General features: G+C 40.8%; 1 protein-coding gene across 3 annotated transcripts in view; it reads right to left on the bottom strand.

The window, feature by feature from the left end:
- PDE4D (phosphodiesterase 4D) overlaps positions 1-22005 on the bottom strand; it is a 1125373-nt gene that overhangs the window by 44687 nt on the left and 1058681 nt on the right. For all 3 annotated transcript variants that reach the window (XM_082837394.1, XM_082837395.1, XM_082837396.1), the window contains one exon: positions 6914-7026. In XM_082837394.1, coding sequence (XP_082693520.1) covers positions 6914-7026 — 113 coding nt within the window. The remainder of the gene's footprint in view (positions 1-6913; positions 7027-22005) is intronic.

Raw genomic sequence — 22005 nt, 5'->3', positions numbered from 1 at the left:
AAGTAAAATGCTTTAAGGTGGCGTGGATGAGTATTTTCTCATTTTGTTACAAATTAATTTCAATGTATATTAAAAAAATTAGAACATTATATTAAAGAATAACATTTTAATATTATAATAAAAAATAACTAGAACATCGAATCCATGATTTCATGTAATTCCTTGCTTAAGATGAGGCACTCAGGTGGACATTTAACTTTAAAAAATAAATGCTTTAAATGAACCCATTTAACATATAGTAGTTATGAATGCACACAGGAAGTCTGAGAACACTAATTTTGACTTGTTATTTATTATAGAATAAAGGTCACAGTTTTCTTCTGAAAAATATGATGTTCTTATATTACAAGGAGCATATGACACATAGTTTTTCTTAGTCTCTCCTTTCCAATATAGTCTAGGGTTAGAATAAATTGCACGTAATTTATTAAGCAGCCAGTATATGCTATTCAGCAAAGTGAGCTTTCTATATATTATATCTAATGCTCTTAACAACCTTCAATTTTATTTTCCCCTTTTATTATGTCCATTTAGAAATGAAGAAATCAAGATTCAGAGAAGTGAGGCATGTTCCCCAAAACATTAGGTAGGAAGCAGCAGAGCTAGAATTTGAAACCAAGTCCACCTGACAAAAAACATCTATGTCCTTTCCACTCTACAAAGCTGCCATAAGCATTGGTGTATATGTCAGGAGAAAGAGTAAATACCATTCATCCCCATCACACACAAAACACAGCAAAACAGGCACAAAAAACCCCCCAGAATATTAAACAATAATAACAAAGAAAAATACTTCATGAAAGATAAAATATTCTCTAAGTGTAAAGGATAATAAAGCTATGATCACTGCAGTTGGTAATCCAATTTAACGAATTTCCCGATGAACAAAGCAGAATTTTTTGTTGTTTAAGCAAACTGGAAGGCTCACCCCTCCCCATCCTAATCTCTGTTAGAGTAAATAAAAGAAAATGCCTTCTTAAAATGTCTTTTAAAACTAATGTGAACAGCAAACTAAAGGGCTACCCATGCTCTATTTCCTAGAAAGATCTCAGGCTAAAAGTGCCAATTCAACTATCACAACTAGCCAGGTACAGAGCTAGCCCTGGCAGAGCTACGCTGTCACAAAATAGACTCCAGCTATTTGCAGTTTAAAAGGATTGGTTTCTTTCTGAAAAAGAGAAAATCAGATTCTACATAGTATTTTATGGATCAACTAAAAATCATTATCAGCGTTTCACATCTGCCATAATTATACATATCTTATGGAATAGCTACAATCTATGACTATCATAGGAATCTTCTTAAATTGAACAAAGTCATTACCTATCATCCTTGCTATTTGGGGAAAAAATGTGCTTAATCTATTCATATACTGGGAAAAGTGCTATTTTATCTTGGCCAAGCCTTTTGTTTTGGAAAAAAAAAAAGACATAGTTCATAACACTCTGAGACAAGAAGTTACCGCTTTCCTATAATTAAATCAAAATGCAATAACTGAAAGCAATTTCTCAAGTAATGACTAATTTACTGAATCACAAAAATAGAAGTTTTTGATAATTAAATGTTAAGGATATTTAAGCTTACTGCCACTAAATACTGATACAGAAACTGAGTTGATGACAGTAGAGATAAATAAAGATTTGCTTTAATCTTTACTGTTTTATTAAGTTCAAGTCAAGGGCTTCACTATTCAATGAAACATAAAAATATCTGTTAAAAGTGCTTCCCTCTTTCTATTGTTACTTAAAATAAAAGCAAAGAAAGTATTTTTTTAAACAGTGATCATAAAAATAAGCATGCACAATCTGTCATATTAACTTTAAGGCTCTATATGTAAACAACATAAATCTTTGGTAAATCTACTTTTATAAAGTAGGTGAAAAAGCAGATAGCAAACTCAAAGCATCAGTAAGCTGAATTTCTATATTTACGAAAGATGTTTTCTTTTAAAATTTAGAGTTTTCCTTTAGGTATGCTGATTAACTCTCAACAACTCTGTATGACTATGTCAATAAGTTTTAATATTTTGAAGTAAATGACTGTTATTTGCTATTTGCTCTTCATAAAATTAAAATGCCTTTTCCAACTAGTTTCACCTTCCTTCTCAGCAAAATTAAACATTTATTTCTGTTCTGAGCTATCTTATAATCATGTAATGCTGAAAAATCTTAAGATTTAGCCACTTCTATGAACATTCTATATTCATTCCAGGACCACTCTTGCCCAGAAGAAAATATATCAGCAGTCACAGAAAGCTGTAGTATATGTTACGTATGCATTGACTATTAAAAAGCAGCAGGGGGAGCAGAGTGCAAAAACACTAAGAAAAAGCACCCCAGAAAAGCAACTTAATTTATAGGCAACAGAAACACGATAGAGATCTTTGTTAAAAACCAAACAGACAAACTAAATTCCATATAAAAGTCATGTTCACATTTGCAAAGCTGGCCTACCTACGTACGTCTAGAAAGAACTAAAGAAAAACCTTAAGTCTCTTAGAAGGATGCCTGAATCCTAACTTCAAGGCAGACTTTCAGCTTGAAGCATGGTAGGTTCCAGCAATGCCAAGCCTCGGAACTGCCCCAAATTTAGAGAGGAGAAACAATACATTTTTATAGTAGTATATTTTGGGGGAAAATCAAGATGATTTTTTCTCCTTCAAACATCGCCACACCTACATTGAAGATGTGGTGAAACGTGCATTATTAGGTCACAAGAGAATAAAGTTGCAGGGTTCCACAGCATAACCTTGAGGCTTAGGTCCTAGCCTGCACTCCTCACATCCTCAAGTTTACTTTCTATGAGAGAAAGGTAACCAAAAACACTGTGAAGCTATTCTGCCTTAAAAACAGTCTAAAAAGTTACTTTAGCTTTGCAAAACCTGTACAAAAGGATGGAAATGTACCTACCAATCCCACATTATATTTAATATTTTCTCAAAATTAATCAGTGCTGTTTTTTCAGTTTTAGAATAAAAGAGAAAACGTATTTAGCTGTCTGGAATTCTGTAGCTGAAATTTAAGAAAAGATTAAGCTTCTATTTAGAACTTCAAAATGTTTGTGTCTATATTATACTAAAAAAAGTATAAATATAATTTAAGCATTTTTTACAATACAGAACTGTGCACTAAAGACAGTTATTAAGAACTGTATTATAAAAATCCATGAAACTTAAAACATCAAGTATAAATGACAACTGAATGGTAAAAAAAATATTTTAGCCAAGTAGGCAACCAATCAAGTTTAACCTAAACCTTCAATAATAATACCAATAATGGCAGGTATAGTCCCTATCAGACACTATTTATTAGCTAACTATTTTACACATATTCTTTCAAATTCTTACACTGACCTTTCGAAACAGATATCATTGTGCTCATCTTATGCTAAGGAAACCGAAGCTAAAAAAAGTTTGTCATTTCTCTAATGTAACTCAGCTAGTAAGGAACAAAACCATGATTCAACTTCCAGGTCTGTCTGCCTCCAAAGCTTTGAGACCTCACCAAAACCTCTCTTAACTCTAGCAGTGAGGTTTCAAAGGAAATCTGTACAAATCTTGGGCAGATTAATGGGCTTATTAGTCTAAATGCTGTAGATTTAACCTCTCAAACTAAATGCCATCTGGAGTCTCTTACCCTACTTGGTACAAGCATCCTACATGTATTATAGCCAATGTTGGCAGTGGCCAAAAATTCAATAATTTTCCTATCTCAATACCATCAATAAGCATTATGCACAATACAATCCCAATCAGGAAATACATCTAGTTGCTTCTAAAGCATCATTTAAAAACTGCTAATAGTTCAGATTCCTTCTATTAAGATTTTTTAAAATATGAAGAATTCATTAACCCAATTTGTTAAATGAGTTTGAGGAATCAATTTCCTTCTTCCTAACACCCAAATCCACCTCCATAATAAATATTTTCTCTACATAATCACTTAAAAATCCTGATTTCTTACTAGTATTTTATTGTGTCATTTTAATCTATTAGAGTACTTTTTTTTTAAGCCCGAAAAAGAGAAGAAAACAAAGAAAAACTTCATGACTTTTCAAGGGAAACACTGGTTTGGTTCGAACAAGTACATGTGAAAAGAATGGATGGCAATAAGACTAATAATCAAAAGCAATGTTTCAGATTATTCATTCACACTTAAGAGATGCTCGACAACCTAGCGGACATGTGACGCAAGTTGTCACATTTCCAGTTCAGACTTAGGTTCGGCATCACTCCTGGGGACCTTTAGACCAGCTGCTCCAACTCAGTTTACAGCTCATGTGGATGTGACGTATTTGTGCCCTTGTTATCTGGCTGAAGGGTAACTTTACAACCTTTACCAAGAGCTCTTTTTCCTTCTATGCTAATCCGTTTTCATCTATAAAAAGTCACAGGAGCTTAGCACTCATTTAGAAATGAATGGGTTTTTAAAAAAAAAGAAATGAATGAATTAGACATGAAAAGTTTAATCAACAGCTTCAGCTGAGTTGAATTTTTTAATGTTAAAAATAAGTGTCAAGTGAGAGAGTGTCATGGACATATATATACACTACCAAATGTAAAATAGCTAGCTAGTGGGAAGCAGCCACATAGCACAGGGAGATCAGCTCGGTGCTTTGTGACCACCTAGAGGGGTGGGATAGGGAGGGTGGGAGGGAGGGAGATGCAAGAGGGAAGAGATATGGGAACATATGTATATGTATAACTGATTCACTTTGTTATAAAGCAGAAACTAACACACCATTGTAAAGCAATTATACTCCAATAAAGATGTAAAAAAAAAAAAGTGTCATGTCAATAATCTTACAAGACATAAACACAGCTAGAATGACTATATTTTGAAAAAGTCTTTTCTTACTTAACCTAGATTGCACTTCAACCAAATAAATTCACCTCCTACACTAAACCTGTAAATTAACCTAAAGTCTGAGGGGCCTTCACAATAAAGATTTAAAAAAAAAATCCCTGTCTTTAAAAGACAGGAATTTTAAAAGAAAGAAATGCCCTTAAAAGAAAGAAATCATTTTGACCAATCACTGTGACCTCAAGTTTTATTTTTTCATCTTAAAGTATAGATAAATTAATACTTGACAGTTGAAGTCATTTACAGTACATGATTAGATTTCATGTTAATTTTTAAATTCAAATAGAGGTCTCATCATTAAGAGTATGGATTAGCGGGAAAGTAATTGTAGCTGCTGAGGTTCATTGTGCTGCAAAAGTACTGTCAAATCATCTCGAAAATATAAGCAAAGGCTTGCACATCTTTTGGTGCCTTCTGGTTTCTCCTTTTACGACACAGAATTAACCAGACAAGAGAATAAGAACTCAGGCCCACTGCAGAATGGTCCCATTCGGCGTTTAGGACACTGGAGATACTCAGCATATGTCTACTGCTATTAGGAACCAAATTATGAAAGAACAATCTACATGTTATAAAATGAATCAACGAACTAAGAATTTGCTAGCCAGATGAGAACAATGGCACCTGATGCCACGGCAGGGAGTAAGAGAGTAATAACCCATCATTTTGACGCGGAGCCACACCAAATTTAGAAACGAGGCTTCAATGACAGAAACAAAAAATACAGATTTGATCATCAGTGTGCATATGGGTAGGTCAGTGTGCTGACGGGTAGATTAGTGCCCTCAGATAGTGACTGGGGCGTCCTTTTTATCTTATTGGAAGCTAACTTTTTACTTAAAAAACATGCTGTCTGTATAAGCATTGTCAACAGATAAGACAATCAAGTGGGTGATATGCTATGATATTTTTTAAAGCTGCATGAGAAAAAAAAAGGTGGGATAAAAACTATAGTAAACTAAAAAAAAAAAAAAAGCATAGCTCTCTGAAAAATATGTGCATGTAGATAAACAGTAAAATGGTATACCTTCCTGACCTTGTAAATAGGTGGCCAAAGATCTTTAAATATCTTTAGGAGCAACTGATATTAATCACCACACAAAGTTACCAGTCCTTGCTGGCTAAATCCCTCAGCCACCTGCATCCAACATGCCCATGCCTCCTTTCCTATCCCCTGAGCCAAACAATCATTAAAAACATACATAATCCCAATTATTTCCTTACATAACTGAAGATTGTTTTAAAACAAACAAACAAGGAATTCCAAAAAATACACCAAAACTGACAACACTCTACCTTGCTTTAAGGCTGTGCCAGGCTAAGGGTTGATTCTCAGCCCTCAAAGCTCCACTATCCACCAAGACCAGCACCTTGGCATACGGCACAAATGCCCCATTGAAGCATCACTGTAACTAAATAACCTCAGAAAACTGGACTCTCTCTCCAAGATTCACGGAAACAAAGGCAGTGATCGCAATGAACCTTAACTTTGACGTCCCCTGTGGACACATATGGCCAAGCAAAAAGATAAAGGCTCAGTTCTTACAGGGTACCCTGACACTTAGATAAATGGGGGTTAAGGTTCCAAGTTCAGTGAACTCTTCTGCGTTTGAGTTCAGTAGGTGGTGACATCCAAGGGATTGCACTGACCTCTAGTAACTCTTATTTTCCACTGGGAATCCCAAGAATACCCTACAACATGGGTTGCCTGTAGACCAGACTCGGTTTCTGTTGCAAGGGCAAAGTGTCACTTAGAAGTACCCCCTCCAAACACACACACACACACACACACACACACACACACGGACAATGCCTTGGGGGTACTGCAGTCAAACTATGTCAAAGTTGCTTTTGCAAAATGTTTAATTTCTCTGGAGTGAATAGAAGAGAGAGGGAAGGCATGGCATCAGGAACCTCCTTCTAAGGGAGCCAAAATGCAGTGAGTGTGACAAACCCCTGTATGTATTTCCCCGGGCCACGGGGACTGGTGGCTTCACCAGCGTGGGAATCAGCAGCCTAGGAGCCTCGGTGAGAGCCGAGCCGGGGCTTACCTTGTTGGAGGCCATCTCACTGACGGAGTGCCTGGTCTGCAGGGTCTCTAGCTGGTCCAGACACCAGTCCAGCTCCTCCAGGGTCTCGCTGGCCAGTTTCTGGTAGGCCTCCTCTGCGAAGAGATAGGGAAAGGGGCACTCAGTTCTCAAGCGCTTCACAGGGCCGCCGGCGAGTTCAAAGGGGGCCATCCTGCCGTACCCCGTCATGCTCGGATGCCCGGTGCCCGCACATGAGGGCTGCTCCTTCATATTGACGAGCCGGGCACCGCGACGGGGGCCGGGGCTCTGCTAACGGTGCGGCCGGCCTCGGGAACGCACGCCCTCTCCAGCTTGGCGTCTCTGTTCGGCGTCCAGGAAGGGCGCGCCAAGTGCGGCAAGCCAACTTCTACACGGACCAAAACCCTCAAGATGCGACTTTGAAGAAGTCCTGGTGCCGGAGGACGGCGAAGGGGATGGCGCGCGCGCCCGGGAGCCCGCCCCGCGGAGGGAGCGTCTGGTCCACGGCGCGATCTGCGCGGCGCCCGGCCCCGAGCCGCGGCCCCGCGCCCGCCCCTCCTGCCGAGCCTTCACTCAAAGCGAATGAATCAGCCGCGGCCGGGTGCGCAGCCACCACGTTTCCTGTTTTCTTTCTCAACTCCTCCGGCGGCGGGCGCAGCGCGGCTCCATCGCCGCGGCTTTCCGGGAACACTACCCCTAGCGCCCCGCACGGCCCTTGGCGCCGCCCGGCTCCTCCTCGGCTCTCTCACGCCGAGATCGCCCGGAGCCACGGCCCGCCAGGGGCCCCCGCCGCCCCACCGCCTCGCCTAAGCATCACCCCGCGCGGCCCCGCGCCGCTCGCTCCGAAGCCCGGCTGGGGAGGCGCGGGCGCTAGAGTGTGTGTTAGTGCTGCTGCCGGGGGCCGGGGCGAGGGGAGCGGCGGAAAACCCGGCGTGGAGCGCCCGCAGCCGGCTCGCCCGCCGCCCGGGGTCGCGCCCGCCGCGGGGCTCAGGCGGGCCCTGGGGCGCACGCGCGCGCGACGGCGCACCTGCCCCGCGGGGACCCCGCGCGCCCAGCCGAGCCGAGGCCCTCCCGGTTGCCCAGACGGCCCGAGCCTCCGCGTCTCCACTGTCCCGTGCTTCCTGCGAGCTTTCGCCGGAGAGCCCGACGGGCGGCACAAGATGGTTATTTAGGACCCGCGCAACCGTTTGTGTGGGTTTGGGTTTTAGTGTTTCTGAGGCTTCGTTTCTGAGGGTTTAGGATTTACCTACTTCAAGAGGACAGGGTGGTTGTGCAATCAAAAGTATTTCTATTAAGACCAGACCCTCAGTTCCTAGCCCAGCCTCTGCTAAGAACCATACGTCTAAATTTCGGGATGGACATAAGCAAGCAAACAAAAACATACAATGTTGTGGATATGAACGCCTTAGAATTCACAGATTTGTCAATATGGTGTGTTTTCACATTCAGAATTGTCTAAGAGTTACAGTAAAGGAAGAGCAATGTGAATGCAGCACGCCGTATGGGCAATTTACACCCGTCCTGCATACATGCTTCCTTCATCAGTGGAATTGCAAATCAGGGACCGGGATGGTATTTCGATGCCAATGGGAAGAGTCTGGAAGAGTGTTTCTACCCACCGTGCACAGGAAAAACTACAAACGTGAGAAAATGGAAAGACCACATCCAAAGACAGCGTATGGAAGCAGGTTCTATTTACAAAATTTGACCCTGGGGGAGGTCTACAGTAAGGGATCAATTGCAGAGAACTTCACTATATTAGTGTGCAGGTAAGTGAACCTGTTAGAGGAGGGAAAACATCCAAACTCCCAAGAGCCCATCTTATGAAACTTTGTTACTGTCAATTAGAAAGAATACACTGAAAAGCTTACATGAAGTTGGTGAGATCCTTTTCCTTGGTCTTCGAATATACAGGTATTGAAGAAGAAATTCTGCCCTTGAAATTTAGACTCCATAAATGATGAGTGGCACAACAAAAAATTTCATGGACTGAATCTCGGGCTCCTGGCATTTTCCAGATAGGTTTTTATATAACATTTGTAAAAGTTAGAATAACTTTCAAAGTATTTGTTACATGGGCCATGTGGCTTATTATTATCAGGGATTCTTGAACTGTTTTCTATTCACTTTGGGAACTCTAGGTTAAAAATTGCCTCTTTTATTCCACTTTTTTTTTTTCCTGCACCAATCTCTGTAAATATATACTTTTGGGGAACAACAACTACCTAACCTTGCCAGGTGAATTAAAGTGTGATTGGAGCTTTTCCCCCAACAAAAGGAAAAGCCTTAAAGATAATCTTAAATCGTAAGTATAAAGTATTTTATCTGTATAGCCTTTCCCTGATTAAGTATATAAAACTAGAACATGCTTGTTATAAAATTTGAAACATTACACAAAGATGTAATGCAGAAAGTTCCTTGTAATCCCATACCCTAAAGATCACAAATAATAATTAAGCCTATGACCATAACACATTTTCATTTTACTTAATATCTTCCATATGCAACTATAGTATTACCTAGCTGTGATGGAAGTACATGTACTATATGGTTTTATTTTGGCTTTTTTCTTCCAAGGTATAAAATAAGGATGTAGGAATTTTAAGAGGAAATTAACTTATTTTAGGTGATTTGATTTGGGCTACCCATAGTTAGCTCATCCAATGGATTAAAGATGCATGACCATTGTATCTAGGATTTGTTCACTGCCATCTTTCCAGCCACTGGTTATATCTAGAAGCCAGGAATCCCCTCTCCACACCTCAAAGGCTTGGTGTTCCGTGTTCCTCTCCCCTGCTCTCCAACTTTTCCAAAGTCTGAGCCCCAGGGGGACTTCCCAGTCCCCCTCCCATCTTCACCAACTCCTCAAAGCTTTTCAGAAATATAGGCCTTGGACCTAGCAGGATGTGGCACCACGTATTACACTTCAGTGTTTAATTTTTTTTTTTTTTTTTTTGCCGTACGCGGGCCTCTCACTGTTGGGGCCTCTCCCGTTGCGCAGGCTCTGGACGCACAGGCTCACCGGCCATGGCTCACGGGCCCAGCCGCTCCGTGACATGTGGGATCTTCCCGGACCGGGGCACGAACCCGTGTCCCCTGCATCGGCAGGCGGACTCTCAACCACTGCGCCACCAGGGAAGCCCAGTGTTTAATTTTTAATTGTAATAGTGAAGAAGTAATTCAGTCAAGTTTCAATGCCTGAAGACATTATGTACTTAAATACAGGACTTGCTCTTAAGAAGGCAGTACAGCGACAAGAGGGACAGCTTGTTTCAGAAGGTCTACTTTACGTCCCAATCATAGATTAGTCACTTTGACAAAATCAGCATTTGAGTACAATAAGAATGTGGCCTGTGTATGTATTTTATTTTTTTAAACACCTTTATTGTGTATGTATTTTAAGTTCTAACTACTTCTGCATGCACTGTATAAATCTGGGGAATGAAAAAAGAAAAAAAAAAAAAAGACCAGAGCACACCTACATACCAATAAGTAAGAAAATAATTACTAACAACAGAGCAAAGAACAGTTTGTTCTATAAAACTGTTGCTCAAATAAAGAATTACTGTTGATATTAGCACAGAGCTGAGAATACTACTTTTTCCAAATTCCTAGGTTTATAGGCAATACGGTGAGCCACAGTTTTTCAGGATCAGTGTTAAAGCTTAACTTTTAGGAATTTTAACCCCAAATGTTCTAAAACGTGAAGTAACTGACTTTTTCATCCCCACTAAAAAAGCCTCAATGTGGAGTTGCCAGCTATCCTCCAGGAAACTGAGTCAGCACACCAAACAACACATCTAAATGTCACCAACATTTCGCAGGACAAAAACAGTGAGCTAGTTTAATTTGGGGTTTTACCAAGAACACATACTGCATTCATGAATAAAATACTTTTCTCCCCAAAGAGTAGCAGTCACTGTGGCACTACTTGAAAATATAAGAAAACTCTTCTATTTTCCCGTCCAAAATCTTGCTAAGTCAAGGGACTACAGGGAGAAACTGTCTAAGCAACAGCTCTTGGCCAAATTCCATAAAAGCCAGGAGAGGGCTCCGGAACAGCAACTGAGAGATAACTTGAGCCTTTGGAAGCCCCCTCCTACAGCAGCATCAGTTTCCTCCAAGGCCCCCTTGAACTATGTGACACCCGTGTTTCTGCTCAGGATCTTCTGTGAACAAACAGTCCTCAATTCTTGCAGGCCAGCACTTGGCTTCCGTCATTGTGATGTGATCAAGGGTTCCCCTGACACATGGCCTGAAATGGTGCCAGGAGCTCCAGGAGAAGATGCTGAAGCAGCAGCTTCCTTTTGAAAAGGAAAAAACTAATCGCCTCAGAGCCACAGCAGTGAGCTAGAGGTTGAGGTCATTTTCTTGTGAAATGTTCAGCCGCTTACTCTTACCCACAACTTACGGCGATGCTGACCATTGAGGTAAAAGGATCCGTTCTACATAATGTGTGACTCTATGGATGTCAGTTTCTTTGCCAACTCTTGATTGATTAAAGGTCTGTATAAATTTGTCATAACTCCTAGACAGGCCTATTGGTGTAAATGAAGAGAACAAGTCCAAAAAAATCACTTTACCTTGGACACCATTTGCTTTCCCTTCATTAAAAAAAATAAATACAAACTGTAACGGCTGATTCAGATTGTTCTTTTAAAAAAAAGCCCTTCACTAAACATCTCCTAAGAGTGAGTAATTAAATGTATATCTTCCTAAGCAATTCCAGCTTCTCCTTTCCTAATTCCCACCCAAATTCCCTCTTTGTTCGTAAGGAGGAATTGATAGTGTCTAAAGTAGGTAGAACTGGAGAAAAATGATTTCCACTTCACCATGTATTGCTTCAAGCTAGTCACTCCCTGAATTTGCTACAGTAAAAGATTGATGCAATTTAGCTCTAACTTTTGCTGACTTTTTTTGTCACTACATTTTATCTGATGGGAAATACATGAAGGTGTTGGATACACTTTCAATGTGTACATGTAACAGGTTTAAGCAGAGCTTGCCAGTGGCAAGCTGTCCTCATTTCCAAGTGTATTTCTGGCATCAAGTTCTTGTTTTAAAATCTTATGAAAAATATAAAATTTCACTTAGTACTTCAAAAGACCTCCAAGGAGCAGGTGTACATAATTTTGTGAGTTTTTTTCTATCTTCCCACTATCTATGATTTTTTTTCTGGGTCTGCCTAAGGCTCTAGTAGAATTTTTTAAAGAAATAAATACAAGACTGGATTTCACTGACTTCTAGTACCATGAGAAATTCAACAAACATTTATTTAGCACCAAGTATGTGTCACACACTTTATTAGAGTCTGCAAAAACAAGATGAATGAAGGAATGTGCCCCTTATCGAAGGAAAGCTTAAGAGTCCAGGGGTGGAGATAGTTTCAGCATACTATATTGTAGAAAGCATTCTGAAAGAAGGAAGCACGTAGGCTATGGGAGAATACCAGAAGGCAATTTAAATCAGAGGTGGAGTGGGAGAAGGCTGAGGCTTAAAGAATGAAACAGGAGGTAAGTGAAGGGGGTGGGAAGAGTTTTTAAGAGAAAATAATATGAACAAGCACATGGGCCTGTGTTCAAAAGATGTATGTATATGTGTATGTAGGGAAAGGAACTCCCATGAGTAGGACCCTGCTCAGGGGGAAAGAGGCTGGAGAAATCCACAGACACCGGTCATGGAAGTCTTGTCAGGCACGTGTAGGGGCTTTGGACGGAATCTTCAAAAGGAGGAGCCACTGAGTGATTTGGAGTACTGCTCGATAGGGGATCTGGTTTTATTAACATGGAAAATTCTAGGACTCTGCAGTAAATGGAACTGAGGGAGGCAAGGCTGAAGTCAGTGAGACCATTATCTTCAGCCATGTTATTGGTAGAATAAAATTAATAATTTACAGAATATTTGCTTTTCTGATGATTATTCTTATCTAAAACAATCTCAGTATTAATTTTTTTTTTTTTTTTTTTTTGCGGTATGCGGGCCTCTCACTGTTGTGGCCTCTCCCGTTGCGGAGCACAGGCTCCGGATGCGCAGGCTCAGCGGCCATGGCCCACGGGCCCAGCCGCTCCGCGGCATGTGGGATCTTCCCGGACCGGGGCACGAACCTGTGTCCCCTGCATCGGCAGGCGGACTCCCAACCACTGCGCCACCAGGGAAGCCCTCAGTATTAAAATTTGACATAAGCATATGCTCTCATGACATGTCAGGCATGAACTGAAGGACTGCGCAGTGGGACTTCCAAAGGAATAGACTTCTTGCTCTTAGAAACTACAGTCTTCTGAAATTGTCATCATATTGTATTCATCGTAACTCTATTCACCAGAATTTCTTTCAGGGAGAGTGCAAGAAAGTGCTTGACAAGGCTACTTATTACAGAAGATGGAACTTGAGGAGTACTGGTTTGGGCGGGACTAACCTGTGGTCTCTTCTACATAGGAAAGGGGAAGAATATGCTTGTTGCTCCAGTGGGAACATATGTGGGTGTGTGTGTGTGTGTGTGTGTGCGCGTGTGTATAACAGAAAGGAGTCAGTTTTGTTTACAGGATAATTTCACCCTATAAATCTCCCACTCCCCCCAGTCTTTAATAAAGTTACTGAAGGTACAAAATGCTGAGATAAAGAGATTTTGTTTTGTTTAATCTGAGCTTGGAGGCCAGATTGGCTCAAACTGAAATGTCAGCCTGAGCTGACACTGAGAAGAGACAGAGAAAGAGGAGGAAGCTTTTGGAACTCAGTGTAAGAGCAGGAAGGAATTTTGTCCAAGAAATTGGAGTTTGAGCCAAGCTTAATCAGACATCTGGATTGCGGACTTTATGTGACATGTGAACGACTATAAGGAATATTACTCCTTGATGGAAACTAGAAGAGTAGGAGGTGGTTCCCATCTCCATTCCACTATATACAAGCCATAATCCCTGGCACATCACCTAATCTTTCTTGGACCTTAATTTCCTCACCTGTAGATTGGGGATAATAACAAGAACCTTGTAGATTATTTTAAGTGAGAGACCATGAGTTAAATAACCTTGTGTTGCTTACCTACTAGATTCTTTTCCAGGCACTGCACTAAATGATGGAGATTTAGCAATGAACAAGGTAGTTAAAAGTTCCTGCCTACTCTCAAGGAGTTTATATTCTACTGGTTATAATAATTTTCTTTTCATTTGAATAAACATATACTGAACACCTGCTAGGTCCCAGGCGCTGGGTACACCAAATGGAAGGAAATAACTTTGGGTTTAAAGAAGCTCATAGTCCAATGAGGAAGGCAATTATTGGAGATATGTATGTAAGTTTCCACCAAAACCAGGCAGTAGGTACAGCAAAGTCGGCATAAGGCAGAGATGGGGGACAGGGAAGGTGCAAACGACCACATCTCAGGAGAGATCTGGGAAAACTTTCTGAAAGAGGGAATGCCAGCCTGGAGTCTCCAAGGATGAACTGAAGAGTCAACCAGCTGAGAAATGGGAGGTGACATCTAAGATAGAGAGTAACGTGTCACTGCCAGTTAGAGAACATGGGCCATTCAGGTAGCTACAAGCAGAGAAGAATGCTAAGTTTGGGATCCAGCAATGGACAAAGATAAAGGTGGAGAGGCAGTTATGGGGGATTTAGTATACTATTCCAAGGGTTTATGGTTTTTTCCCCAAGGAGCCACTAAAAATCTAAGCAAGAATGTCACATGGTCAGATTTGCTTTTCAGAAAGATTACTCTGGGAAGTGTGAAAAGAGGGTTGGAGAAAGACAAGACCAGTTAGGAGGCCTAGTGTGAGAGGAGAAGCTGCCAGAAAGGTAGGGAGAGAACCTCTCAGGAGCAAAGAAAAAGAATTTCAAAGGAGAGAGTATCAAGGCATAGCCACTGATATCCAAAACAGACCATAGACACCCACCAGTTTGAGGTAAGATGATATTCATTCCCAATTTATATTTCACCAACAAAGATTAGAAATGCTAGTGAGGAAGCTTCTCTCTGGGAATTTGTTTCAATAAAAGAACAACAAACATTTTGCAAAAAGGCTGGAAAAAAAAACTATTAGAACTATGTATGTTATTTTCATACTCCTGTTACAACCTTAGGAGTCATTTTGATTCCCGTGGGGAGGGGGCTTGTAGGAGGGTATCCGTGTTTCCATCAACCTTCAGGGATGACACAGTCATCTTTATCTCTGTCAGTTCTTGCACAAAGCATTCCTTAAGGCAAGTAAGGAGTTTGCTTAGGTGATCTCTACTTCCTACACAGCTCTGATACTTGCTTATTTTATAACTTCTGACACTATGTTAATCTGGGTGAGGTGTTGGTTTTGAAGTTGTTCATGACTGATTAACCTGGGTGGGGTCAGGTATTACTATAGAAGGCATTCCAGAATTGACCAGATGTCTTCAAAGGTCCCATCCAATACCATGGTTCTGGAACTCTGTGAGTTTAGTTCAACTGTATACCAGGTATGGATGTTTTACGTTTGAAACTGAGATATTTTGAGAAAGAAAGTTATTGATAAATAGAAAGTCTTGCTTTCTCTGCTGTATATGTATACCCTCTGCCCCTGCCCCCAACCATATTCCCATCTAATACTTTGCCAATTGATTTACCAATTTCTTCTTAATTTATACAACTGCCACCTTCAGTCAAATCCTCATCTATATATTTCTAGATTCGTGTAACAGCGGACTACTGGATCTCCCTGGGTGCAGTTTTTCTCACCACAGTCTTGTTTATAAAGTCAGAATAATCTTACTTAAGCTCTGTTTTTAATGTGTAAGTTCCCCACTCAAAATTCAGCTGCACAAACTCCCTCCTTCTTATTCTATGAATGCCATACTTCTTGAGTTCACAGAAGGCCTTTTTTTTTCCCCCAGTGGGCTTTTCCACACCATTCCAGATCCTCTTATTCACCATCCCATCTAAGGCTGCCATTCTTAGCCAATCCTTCCACCTAGATACAATTTGCTGGCTTCTGTCTCTACGACTGTGTTTATGTCACTTTTATATATGTTTCTAGGCTTCTCTACAAGTGCGTAGGACAGTTGCTGACATTTACAGGCACTCAACAAGTATTTGTGAGCAAATAACGAATAAGTAGGCATGCTTTATAACAAATAAGAATATTTCTTTCCAAGTAAGATTTAAGTAGTCATCATGTCCTGGGTATGTCTCTCTAGATGTAGCCATCTTCGTGTATCTCTTATGCTACATCTCTTGCTTTCAAACTGTGTTGTCTGTTGCTAAAGAGTATCAGAAGCTAACATTGCCAGAACTTTGGAATGGTTAATGCATCATGGTGTCTTTTGGAAGATATATTAATATTATACTGAAATGACAGGTATTATGATAAATACAGAGAATGAACTTTATAAAATCAGGCAAAATTTTGAAAGATTCCATCAATATGCAGGTATGAAGTTTGAGGGGAACAAGTGAATGAACTAAAGGCTGTGTGCCATCCATCCTACCAAGATCAAGAGAATGGGTTCCCCATGCAAATCAAAATTGGGAGAATAGCTGGATCTCCTACCTACTTACCTATTCTTGCCGCTCTGAGTTTAGCCAATCTGTAGTGCTCGTGTTATTTTCTAACAGCCATATTTAAATCTATATTTCTCTCTCAATGTAATAAACTTAAATACTGTCTATGGCCTCCCCATTAGATTATTCTGTGTTTTCACTACTTCATCTCCCCCATCCACCCCATCCCCATCTGTTTCCCCATTCTTACACCCCACACATACATACTCTGTTGGTTTTATGCTTTAAAAAATAATTTAGATTTTTTAATTCCAGACTTTTATTTAGATTTTCCTTAGAATATGACCTTTCTGTCTTCAGAATCCTTTCTCAATCTTTATAATTCATGGTCACATTATATCATGTATTTCTTTTCACCATTACCTATACTTGATTCATTGCTCACTATTCTATCTTGTACACTCCATCATCCTTATCTCCCAATCTTTGTTCTGACTTTTCACATGGAAGGAAAACTCCCTTAAGTGATTGCCCATAAAGGAGACATTGGTGGTAGGTATATTTTGATTCCCTGTACTTCAAAAGGCACAATGCTTGTAAACCTTTTTGGAAGTCTAATAAACCTTTTGAGAATCTAAAGCAAACCTCTCCAGAAAACTGGACATATGTTCATATAATCAGAGTTTTTATTTTAAAAGTGTTCACTGGCTTCCCTGAAGTCCCCAAGGACTCCAGGTGGAGAATTCCTTCCTGAATGGAGAAAAGAAAATAATTGTTTTAATCAAAACTGCTCCAGAATTTTTCACTCTGAATTGGTACCTCTGCTGCCTTCTTTGTTTCCTTGCTACCCTTCACTAGGGATACCTAAAGAGAAGTAATGCCAAAGAGACATTCATTCCATTTAAGGGAATTGAAGTCTGAGCTAAGAAAAATATATCTATACAAAAGGTGTCCAAAGAAAGACTAGGCTCTTTCAAATAGGCTATGAATAGGTTTGAGAAGGGTAACTTCTTATGTCCCATGTTTATACTCACTACTTGTGCTATAAGTAGAACATATGAGTGAGAAGCCACGTCAGCCTACTGGTAAACCTGCATTTGTTAAATGTGTATACGTTATAGAGCAAGCTTTAGCACTCAAGATTATATCATATATACATGGATGGTCTACTTGTGCCTGAACTGGCACCACACACAAGCTTAAGTAAAAGAAATTAGCTTCGGGCTTCCCTGGTGACGCAGTGGTTGAGAGTCCGCCTGCCGATGCAGGGGACACGGGTTTGTGCCCCGGTCCGGGAAGATCCCACATGCCTCGGAGCGGCTGGGCCCGTGGGCCATGGCCGCTGAGCCTGCGCGTCCGGAGCCTGTGCTCCGCAACCGGAGAGGCCACAACAGTGAGAGGCCCGCGTACCGCACACACACACACACACAAATTAGTTTTCTAATTGTACAAGACTATCTGGGGAGGTTTAGATTTGGATAAGAAAGCTCTTACACACACATGCAAAGACCCACAACCTGTAGAGTTCCCCATGGGAAGCAGTATGACAGATGGGAAAGAGCATAGATTTCAGAATTTGACTTCCAGCTTTGCCATTGTTCTAGTCATCCTGTTATCTTAAATTAGTCGTTTAAATACCTGAGCCCATTGTATAAATTGGGAATTAATTTTTATGAGAAATGCATGTGAAAATGCATGTAATGCACGTATATCTGACTTATAGCAGGTAATCAATAGTAACTATTATTCTGACCCAATTTATAAGGTTGTTTAAATAAATTCATCTACAATAAGGCATTTCATACATAAAGGGTTACTTCCACTCTCACAGGTTCTCAATCCTAAGCCAATTACTATTTTCTTACCATCATCCTTCAATTATTAACCAGTTCTGTGCTGAACATGAGTGAAGAATCTAAGATCTAGAATAGCCTTCACAAGACCACACCAAATCACGCAAAGTCACTAGCATTTAAAAATACGGGGGCTTCCCTGGTGGCGCAGTGGTTGAGAATCTGCCTGCCAATGCAGGGGACACGGGTTCGAGCCCTGGTCTGGGAAGATCACACATGCCGCGGAGCAACTAAGTCCGTGAGCCACAACCACTGAGCCTGCGCGTCTGGAGCCTGTGCTCCGCAACAAGAGAGGTCGCGATAGTGAGAGGCCCACGCTCCGCGATGTAGAGTGGCCCCCGCTCGCCACAACTAGAGAAAGCCCTAGCACAGAAACGAAGACCCAACACAACAAAAATAAATAAGTAAATAAATAAATATATATTTTTTAAAAAGTACAAATATGTCATTGGTTAATGACAGAACACCACTTACTATGAAGTTACCGGGAGATATCACTCCAACATTTCCCAAAGAATGTTTAAATGAACATAATTGCTATGAGAGTCTCCTTATTAAGAGAATTCTGTGGGCAAACAACATTGGGAAATGTTACATATGATTGTAAGGAGCAGTGATTTTAATGGACATGAACCTACCAAAAGCTAGAAGCTCTACAGCAAAGAGACCTATTTAATGTCACTTAACAAGTATTATTAAAACATATTTGATCTTGGAGTGCAACAACTATAATGTCTTGAAGCACACTTTGGAAAACTTTGCTCTATATCATGTCAGGTGAGTCCAAAAGCATAAACGTAATACATCTGTTCTGTAGGTTCCCATATATTTGAAATCTCCACCAAGGACATCTTCTTTCCCCTCCTCATGCCCTCATGTACTATTGAGAAGTGGCAAGAGAGTAATCTTCCGCTTCCCCTCCCTCCCCCTTTCTCTCTCTCATCCCAGAAAGAGAGCAGTCCAACAATGCATACATATTTATTGAGCCTCTCTGATGTGCTGGTTGCTGTGAAATACAAGAACATGAAAGATTCAGTGGCCTGGGCCTGGGAAGGAACTTATAATACCCTGCTGAGAAAATCAGACACATGACCAGCTGCTGCCTAGAGACAGTGGAAGGTAGCACGGAAATCATCAGCTTGGAAGCGCTACTGTGGCTCAGGGCAGGGAGCAGAAGGTATGGACGGCAGCTAGGTGTGCAGAGTTCCAGGAAGAAGGTGAACGTGGATGGAGGTCTTTGGCGCAGTCTGTGGTTTGAATGGCTGTGGGTGGGAGGACGGAGTCAACTGGCATTCTTTTCAGGTAGAAGAAACAAACATCTGAAGCCTGAATAAAGGTTTCATGTGTGGGTGGAAAATAGCCCGGATAGAGTAGACTCCTTCCAGGGAGCAGGAGGGAAACAGAGTGGAATACTTCAATGTGTGGCCTGGAGCTAATGGATATTAAGGGAATTGCATAAGTGTACTTGTGGCCCAGGAGGATAAAATGAGGAAGGGAGGAGGTAAATTAAGCATCCATTGCAGGACTTCCCTGGTGGCGCAGTGGTTAACAATCTGCCTGCCAATGCAGGGGACACGGGTTCGAGCCCTGGTCTAGGAAGATCCCACATGCCATGGAGCAACTAAGCCCGTGTGCTACAACTACTGAGCCTGCGCTCTAGAGCCTGCAAGCCACAACTACTGAAACCCGCACGCCTAGAGCCCATGCTCCGCAACAAGAGAAGCCACTGCAGTGAGAAGCCTGCGCACCGCAACGAAGAGTAGCCCCCGCTCGACGCAACTAGAGAAAAGCCCGCATGCAGCAACGAAGACCCAATTCAGCCAAAAATAAAAATTATAAATAAATAAATAAAAGAATCCATTGCAGGAGTCCAGATGCACACTGAGCAATGAACCAAGATTTCTAGAGGTATCTATTTTAGTGGCCTCCTAGGACAGTCATGAGCAGTAGGAAGAGCACGACACTGAGGACAGAGACCTAGGCTCAAATGTTGGCTCTGCAACTTAGCAATGTGGCAAAGCTGGGTGAATTATTGAACTTTCAATCTATCAGTTTTTTCATTTGTAAATAGAGCTAAAAATACACCCCACAGAAGATTGAACCCCAGGCCATGTTCCATATTTTATCTGAATTTAAGACTAATTTAAAGAATCACATATCCATATGCCTATTTCGTTTTGTTGGTTTCCTTTCAACTTAAATGCATGATTTGTTTAAAAATTATAAATATTTATCAAGTTTGTTACATGTAACACGTAACAGCTGATTTTTTTTTTTTTTTTTTTTTTTGCAGTACGCGGGCCTCCCACTGCTGTGGCCTCTCCCGTTGCGGAGCACAGGCTCCGGACGCGCAGGCTCAGCGGCCATGGCTCACGGGCCCAGCCACTCCGCAGCATGTGGAATCTTCCTGGACCGGGACACGAACCCGTGTCCCCTGCATCGGCAGGCGGACTCTCAACCACTGCGCCACCAGGGAAGCCCAATGTAACAGCTGATTTTAACTGCATCCATTTCCTCCTCATCTCTTCTTCAAACACAGTTATCAAAACAATTCTGTACATATTTTTGATACTAGTCGTAGTTAGCCCCTGCATCTCTGAAAATTAACACAATGAGCAAGAGTATTCATTGTACCTTTTACTTTAAACTATTAGGCGTAAGAATGGACATGTGGACACAGAGGGGGCCAGGGAGGGTGGGACGAATTGGGAGATTAGGATTGACATATATACACTACCATGGGTAAAATAGCTAGCTAGTGGGAACATGCTGTAAAGAATAGGAAGCTCAGCTCAGTGCTCTGTGATGACCTGAGGGGTGGGATGGGGGGAGGGGTGGGAGGGAGGTCCAAGAGGGAGGGGATGTATTTATATAGAGAGTTGATTCACTTCATTGTTCAGCAGAAACAACACAACATTGTGAAGCAATTAAACTCCGATAAAGACAACAAAAAACTGTAGTTGTTTTATTAAGCTAGATGCTTAAAGCATGCCATTCGTGTTTTATTTCATTCTTAAGATTAGCTTTTGAAAATATATATTATTTCAAAACAATGTGGACACTTCTTGCCATCCTCTGATCTTGCAAAACCATATTTTATTTTGAGTATTCCAGGTTTATGCATAAATTACAGCTCCTTGATTAGAGAAAAAAAAGTTGAATAGCAATTTTCTTCCTATTGTCTGAAAACATAATGACTACACATATATCATAAATATTTTTATAAATTTCCAGGATATATTTACCAGCTAGAATTATTTATTTAACGTGTGGACATTTCACATTGAGTTCATTAAGGGTTTAGATTTAAGACAAGTTTGAGATCCATTAAAATAAGTTGCTGTGGTGTGTCCTTCTGGTGACTTCATATTTTAACTTTATATTTTTTACTTTATATTTTTAAACGGTATTACATACCTTAGCTCTTCTTTTTGTTTGTTTGTTTGTTTTTTTTTTATACCTTAACTCTTGAAATACAACTTTTAAGTTTCATGATTTTTGCCATTTTGCTAACACCACTATTCTCAGTGCATCTACCATTTCACTGGCATTATTTATTTCATTCATATAATTTTCTGTTGCAAAATAACCAATGGAGAAGCTTCTGGATATTTAGGTCCACATTCTAATTCCAGTCTGTATATTTTGTTTTCATAATTTGTCCTGGTGACCTAATAATCATGGCTTCCCAGCTTGAAAGTTCCCTTTGTTCATCAGCTTCAAGGCCCCAGCTAATTCCTTTTTGGCATTCTCTGAGACCTTCCAACAAGTAAAAATTA

This window comes from Leucopleurus acutus (genome assembly GCF_964270905.1).
Source record: "Leucopleurus acutus genome assembly, chromosome: 3".
Classification (NCBI taxonomy): domain Eukaryota; kingdom Metazoa; phylum Chordata; class Mammalia; order Artiodactyla; family Delphinidae; genus Leucopleurus; species Leucopleurus acutus.
This window is presented reverse-complemented; position numbering and strand designations above follow the sequence as displayed.